Source organism: Strongyloides ratti, assembly GCF_001040885.1.
Source record: "Strongyloides ratti genome assembly S_ratti_ED321, chromosome : 2".
NCBI classification, from domain to species: domain Eukaryota; kingdom Metazoa; phylum Nematoda; class Chromadorea; order Rhabditida; family Strongyloididae; genus Strongyloides; species Strongyloides ratti.
This window is the reverse complement of record NC_037308.1, coordinates 274,016-282,165: the sequence shown is the minus strand read 5'-3', so window position 1 is coordinate 282,165 and position 8,150 is coordinate 274,016. Positions and strand designations below refer to the sequence as shown.

At 22.5% G+C, this 8,150-nt stretch overlaps 2 protein-coding genes across 2 annotated transcripts; one reads left to right on the top strand and one right to left on the bottom strand.

Annotated features, from left to right (window-relative positions):
• Positions 1-306: 306 nt before the first annotated feature.
• SRAE_2000007500 (Oxysterol-binding protein 2) lies at positions 307-4,463 on the bottom strand (the record flags this gene model as incomplete). Its single annotated transcript, XM_024650860.1, has 5 exons — positions 307-1,229; positions 1,266-1,590; positions 2,402-2,931; positions 2,985-3,307; positions 4,258-4,463. 5 exons carry the CDS (start codon positions 4,461-4,463, stop codon positions 307-309), a joined length of 2,307 nt encoding a protein of 768 aa, XP_024504595.1.
• Positions 4,464-5,820: 1,357 nt separating this feature from the next.
• On the top strand, positions 5,821-7,353 carry SRAE_2000007400 (DNA polymerase alpha subunit B; the record flags this gene model as incomplete). Its single annotated transcript, XM_024650859.1, has 2 exons — positions 5,821-5,870; positions 5,919-7,353. The coding sequence occupies 2 exons, from the start codon at positions 5,821-5,823 to the stop codon at positions 7,351-7,353; spliced, it is 1,485 nt and encodes a 494-aa protein (XP_024504594.1).
• Positions 7,354-8,150: the final 797 nt, after the last annotated feature.

Below are 8,150 nucleotides of genomic sequence, written 5' to 3'. Positions count from 1 at the left end.
CTGAAGTTTAAAATAATTACTAAAAACTTATGAAACTCCAAATATAATCTCAAAATCATTTTAAACAACCATTTTCAACATGTGTTAATGTCGAATTCTTGTTGCAATATCTACATAAAAATAAAATTTTTTTGAAGAAAATCATTATTTTTTTTTGTTTCTAGTACAATTTTTTAACTTAGAAAATTTTATTAAAGAGTGGAAAATTGAAAAAAATTTTCACAACTGGTTTCTCGTTTATATATATATATATAGAATAGAATATTAGGGAACTAACCCCCAAATATCATAATACGAATATTTTATTTAAAAAATCTCTGGACATCTACTCCAATCCTGATCTTCTTTACATTTCCAATACTCATGTTTAAATAAATGAATAACTGAACCAGTATAAGGATCTTGAGCTTTTTCAAACCATAAAGGTTCATATTCCTTGTAAGGTTCACCTAGTTGCATTGCCCTTTGCGCTTCAGCTTCTCTCTTCCTGCGAACACCGCGTTGTTTTTCTTCTAATAAATTTTTAACCTTATTCGCTTCATCCCAATCACCATTTTCCATTAACCTTTGGTCTGGCCTTAACCTAGAATCAGTTGGAGCTATCCTATCTTCTTCTTCATTTAACGTAACGGTGAGTTGTGAAAAATTGTACATCTTTTCACTATTTTCTAAAGGTTCATTAATAGACCATACTCTAATCATTTCACCAGTTTCCATAACAGGAATAGATCCATTAGAAGTATCCTTATTTTTAGGTTGCTTAGTAACCTTAGCAATATCAATATACTTATCCCAATAACCACTTATATACCAATGAACAAATCCATTTTTATCTTTGACAAATCCAGTAACTTTTCTCGGTGGCTCACGTGAAAAATAACTATATGTATGAAATTTGAGAATACATGTATCACCAGTAGTATGATTTTCAATAATCATATCACCATGATTGTCAATCCATAATTTTCCAACAATGATATTATGAACAGTAGTAGTTACTTTCTTAAAAGTATAATGATTATTTGAATTTTTAAATAATATATGAGTGGCACCAATTGGTTGGACAGAAAGATATTTCCCACGAAATTTTGAAGTTAAAAGAAAATCTTGATATAATTCCCAATCTTTACCCTCAGCATAATGTGCTGCTGCTGGTGGATGATGTGATACTTGTTCTGTTATACTTCTCCATCCCAAATCATCAATCCTGTCACATTCAAAAGTTTCACCTAACAATGGATTAAATGGTTTGGTTGTACGATTACCGGTTGAAGAATAACAACTAGAAGCAAATGCTGCCAAATAAGCTAACTGTTCTAAAGAATCTTTTTGTGACGCTATATCTAATAGTTGAGCATATTCTAAATCTTCTGTTATTCTTTGTAAATATGATATTGGTTCATTAAAATTTACAGGCATAGGTATTTTTGATAATTCTTTACCAATACAATTTTTCATTATACTCCAAAGGTTTAATGGTTTATTTTGTTTTTCTGGAATTTTTGTACGTCTTATTTTTATTGTTCCATTCATTGTCCTTGAAGATAAAATTGAATTTGAATTGATGTTTTGATTATGAACCTGTTGATTCTAAAAAATATGAATAATAATTAATTTATTATATTATAAAAAATATATATATATATACATAATATTAAAATAATTAGAAGAATTATTATGATAAGTGAGTATACTATTCCAATATAAAAATAATGAATAGAAAGGTTATAACAGTGTATATTAATTGTAGTAAAAAAAAAAAAAAAAACTTATACAATGCGTTAGAAAAATAGAAGAAATAACGTAGGGGGGTAAACGATTAAAATAGAAAAAAGTATATAGAAGAGAGAGCGATCCATTTATCGTTTTTTTATTATTTTGATAGGACATTTTTCTCTTTTATAAAGTTAAAATATATATATATTGTAAATGTTATTATATATCAATATTTCTAAGAATCAAGCAAATATTAAATATATTTTTTTTATAAAACTAAATATTTTTAAATATAAATAATGATAATAACAATACTTAACGTTTTATATTATATTTTCCTTTTAAAACAATTAATATCAATAAATTAAATATTAAAAATGGAAGGCGTAATCAAAAAGTTATAGATACAATAAACATAGAAATAAGGGTATTGGTAAAGTTTTATATGTATATAACACATATCATGTCAAAAAGATAGTATTTAAAATTTTCGCAAATGAAAACAAATTTAGTAATTATAATAAATAAAAAAATTTGTAAATATACAAATAATATATAATATCTTGACAATACAAATTACAATATTATATGATATCTACCCGTATAAATACTTAAAATTTTTACATGTAAAGTTAAAATATACTTTTTGTTATTAAAAATATATATAAAAAAAACAATCACTTACCTCATCATTGTGTTTAGATACAATTTTAGCGTCAAATAAATTAGAATCATCTTCTTGTTGTTTACGAGATATTTTTGTTCCACTTCTGTTAAATGTTTCACAAGCGTCTTCAAATAAATCATCATCTGAATCATCATCATAATATTCATTATTGTTTGGATGATCATCCATATCAATAATATCTTGAGAAATTTGTTCTTTATTTGATGATGAAAAAGCACTATCAATTGAAGATTTTTTAGAAGAATAATTTTTTTTTGAGTTGTATTCAGCTGCCTTTTCTAACTTTGAATGCTGTTTAGCAAGAGCTTCTAATTGTGCCTGTAATTGTTTTCGTTGTTCTTGTCCATGTAGAATAGCTTTTGATAATTTATTTATTTCTTTATTTGCTTCATCAATAAATGTTTGTACTTCTAAAGTCATTTTTCGAGTTGATTCTTTAACTTTATCTACTTTAGATGATAATTTTTTTCTATCATTATCATTATCTAAAGAGTTCAATGATTGTAGAAGAGCTTCTAAATGCTTAACTAGAATAAATATATTAAAATAATATAATCAAAAAAGAGATAAAAGAACATACTTGATTTTGTCTCATATTTTCTTACATCATTCATCTTATCATTAAGTTTTTTATTAAAATTTTCAATTGCAGGTTTAAAGTCACATTCAACATTTCCTATCGCTAGATCGTCATCTTCTGATTCAGCTTGACATATGGCCTGATGTCTGGCTTGTTCCAGAACATTAATCCAATTTTTTCTATCATTTTCATTTTGAGTTTTCAAATGAAACACTTGTGTTGATGCTGAAATAGTAATATTGTTGGTATTTTTTTCAGAGACGATTCTTGCCTCTTGTAAATTTATTGATCCTCTACATGTATGATTGACTTCAGATTGAGTTCTAAAATAAAAATAATTATAATATTAAATTGCAAAGAAAAAAAAACCTCTTAAAGCATCCTATTCTTCTCACAGCCTTAGAAATATTTTTTTTTATTTTCATTTTTTAATAACAAAATAATAGTTATATAACACCTAATATGATAATTTAAAAAATCTCAGGAAAACAAAAATTTATTTTTGTATAGAAACATAAAAAAAAACGGAATTATGGAAATTATAATAGGCTTTAAAAGAAAAATAAAAAATATATTATAGATATGTCGAGTTATGTATATTATAATAAAACTATAAAATATGTCTATTCTCTTTTTGATAAACTTTGATAAAGACTATCTAATAAAAATGATAGGACAATATATATATAATGTGATTCATATACAATATTTTACAAAATTTAAATTTAATATATGCCTTTTTAATATATGATATTCATATAACTTCCTTATATGATTATCTATGTCCATTACCTGATATTTCATCTATCAATTAAACATAAAAACATTTTCAAAAAATTAATAAAAGTTAGTAAGTCAAAAATTTCTTGATATTGTAACGATTATTGAAAATTAAAATAAAAAAGTCAAAATGTAGTGTAGTATTAACAGTCAATCATATATTTAAACATTTGAATCACACATACACGTAACACCAGATTCAACTCATTTATTAGTATTATAAGAACTTGTCTACAGGTATTGTCGTTATATTTTCTGCGCAAATATATAAATATATTTTTGACAAAACTATCCTATACCTTTCAATACTCCATGATATATTAAATGGTGAGAATGTTATAGAAAGAATGATCAAGAATTACAAAAAGATGAATAAATAAATATTAAAATATAGTCAAGAAAATTTTTTTCATTCTCATATTAGTAATTTTTAAATGTTGTCATAACATAAATTTTTTAAATTAAATAAATAAAAATATTTTTTTTTACTTACCTATAATATGCTAGTGAACATTTAGAATCTAAAACAAACCATCTTTGTTGATATCCTTTAATATAATTCGTCCATTTTTGAAGCCAACCTTGTTTTAAAATAGTTATATTTGTTCCATTACTTTCACTGTTAAATAAATTAGTTAAATTAAAACTGGTATTGATAGAAGAAATACTACCAGCTTGACTATTTCTGGATGAAGACATTAAAAAGCAAATTTACTAATTAATTGATACAACAATAATTAGTATAATATTTAAATTTGTAATAATAAAATATGATAGAAGTGGAGATTTTAACCTAAATATAATAAAAGTTTATCTTAAAAATTAATCACAACAAGATAAAATAAAAAGATAAAAATTAATGAAATATAATGTAAAATATATGTCCATGTATACATGTAAAATATTTATATATATATATATTATATATACGGATGGACCCTCTTTTTCACTCTTCCAACTAAACATCCAAAAAAAAAGACTTTGTCATTGGTATATTCATAGAGAAAATCTTTAAAAATATATTAATACATCATATTACAAAAATAAGAAATATTTCAAAAATAATTTCATTTTAAAAAATATTTTTAATTAATAATTACAAAATGCATATAAATTGGTTGTATAAATTGAATTACAAAGCATTATAATATTTTGAATAGGATAATGAAGAAAGTATTTTACAAGTTTAAATAAAAATTAATCAAATATTTATTTAATAAACATAAAATATTATAATATATATAAGTACTGTCATTTTAATTAATTTTTAAAAAAGCTATAAAATAATAACTTCATAAATTTAATATAATGTAATTATTATGCTACATAAATCAACAAAATTCTTACAATAAAGAATGAACACCGATTTAATTAATAATTATTATTTATATTAGATTTATCTATTTTTGTCTTGAAAATACATTTAATTAATGAAATATAAAAAAAAAATACATTATAAATATTGTCAATAATGATTGTTTCTAACTTGTGATTTTAAATTGATATACACATATATTTATCTATAAGATCTTATTGTGTAAAAAGTGGATAGAAACAGAATTAGTAAATTTTGAAAATAATAAAAATACAATAAACAATCGTGATAGAAAATTAATTTTTATTAAAAAAATGTAGTATAGTTAAATATTGTCTATGGTTTTAACAATTAAAATTTAAAAATTATAACAAAATAACGACAATTTTTTTTTAAATGCTTTTCAAATTTGAATATCACAAAAGTTTGTATAAAATAAAAGGTCTATTTAGTTGTATTGAAAATCTATAATATATTTTTTAGTTTTATAAATAAAAATTAGATAATATTAAAATGTAATATACCTTGTTGTTTAAAAAAATTTTTCAAGTAAATAATATTGTAAAGCAAAAATTTGAAAAAGATATAAATTTATTTATGTAAACAATTATTAAAATGATAATTGGTTTTGAAACGAAAAACGTATATATATATATAAATGTTTCATTACCGCCTTTCTTTTGTATGCTTGTTAAAATAGTATAATAAATTTTTTTTGAATCTTGTTAATATTTTTCTATAATGGATGGGTATGATGAATTTGATGAAATTGAGAATGAATTTCTTGGAATGTAAGTTTAAATTTTGTAAAGTAAATTATTTTATTTTTTTTTTATCAGAGATCAAAATATTAAACCAAAAGTTTTGGGAGAAAATAAAAATTATCCATTAGATAATTATGAAATGGAAATTGATCATTCAACTCATTTAAATTCTAGTATTCAACCAACAATTTCAACATCTATCAAAACAATCTATTCTGCTGTAAAAACACCACGTTCTTCAAACAAATCTGGATCAATGGTTAAAAATTTACTTGAATATCGTGGAAAGAAATATAAAAAAGGAGTAATTTGTTCTCCAATAAATACTTCAATAATAACAGAAAATCCTAAAGATAAAAAAAGTTATATGATCGGAGATGATAAAATTGCTGAAACTATAGCGGCTGATTATGATTATTATGAAAATATTTTTGACTATGTATATAAAACAGAACAAAAAGATGATATTATTTGTGGGCAAATTATTACAAGTATAGACGAAAATTGTAAAGTTAGTGATAAAAGTGCTTCATTATGTACTCAAGATGATATAATACCACTAGATTTCGATGATATGTCGAAGGTGTCATTATTTTCTGGTAAAAGAGTTGTTTATAGAGGTACAAAAGGAATTAGAAAATTTAAAGTTACTGAGGATCTTGGATTACCACCAATTGAAAATGCTAAATATAATGAACCAAAGAATGTTGAGGCGAAAAATTTTATTGTTCATGTAAGTGCAGGGCCATTTTCACTACCAGAATCATGTGATTTTTCACCATTATATTCAATAATTGATATTTCAATAAAAGATAATGTTTCCGTTTTAATCTTGATTGGACCGTTTATAAAAGAAAGACAATTTTATGACAAAGACATTGATCACGAAACTTATTTAGCTGAACTTTTTAATCAAATTTACAATCACATTTCTGAGTCACATCTAAAAATAATCATTATACCGAATGTTGAAAGTGATGTTTGTGTATTTCCTGTTTATCCTACACCAAGGCTAGATTTAAATGATGAATTAATATCAAAAATAAGTAGTAAAATTATTTTTCTCGCGGATCCATCTACATTTACTATTAATGGAGTAAAATTTAGTGTTACAGGAATTGATTGTTTATTACATATATCTAAATCTGACTATTATAGAAGTGAAATTTCTGAAAATGAAAATCGTTTAGACAGGTTAACATCTTATATTTTTGAACAAAAGAATTTTTATCCAATATATCCACCATTAAATGGATTACCATACATTCAAACACCAGATTCATTTGAAATGATCAAAATAAAGGAGATTCCACATATCCTATTATTATCATCATTGTTACCACAGTCGTATAGAAATATATCTGGATGTCTTTGTGTTAATTCAGGAAAATTGTTAAGAAATGGCTTTGGAAAATTAACTTTTAATCTTACTGATGCTAAATTAGGAGCTACCAACGTATTAGATTATGTAAAAGGTGAATTTTTTGAGCTTAATCCTTTTGTTGTTTGATAAATTTAGGGATTTCTTTTAAATCTATTGTCCCTTAAAATAACAATTTTAAATAAAATTTTTTTTTAAATTTTCTTAGTTTTTCAAACATAAAAAAACATGGGTGATCTCTTTTAAATTTGGTCCCCTCTCATATAACTTTTTTAATCAAAATTATTTTGAATAATTTTGAAAAAGTAAAGGAAATTTGTGGTCTCGATTGGATATTCTAAAGAAAGAGTGGTATTATTATTTTAAAAAGAAGAAAAATTATAATTAATATATATAAATTAAAATAAAATAATTTCTGTTATATTTTTAGTTATAAAAACAATCAATAAAATTTTTTTTACACTAAAAAACAAAAAATTATAAGAAAAAAATAGAAAAAAAGAGAAAAAAGAAAATAAAGGGCAAAAAAAATTTTTTTATCACATAAAACTTTTTTTAATCTTCTTTTAAATAAAATTAATAAAGGATCTTTTTAAACATGATAAAAGACAATGAAGAATTGATTAAGTGAACAAAATAATAAGTGTTTTGAATGATATTATATTTACATGACGCTTTTTTTAAAAATATAATAGATCTTTTAAGAAAACTTTTTTTTTGTAAATATATTTAAGTATGCAATTTAAAAAATAACAAGTAAATAATGATAAAAATTTTATTGCAAAAAAGGTTGGTAAAAGAATTAATCAGATAAGGATAATTTTTTTTATAGATTTGAGTTGAACATGAAAAATCTTTTAATAGATTTTTTTTGAATTATTATTTATTTATAAAAATTGATATTCTATTTTTATACTTGTATATTA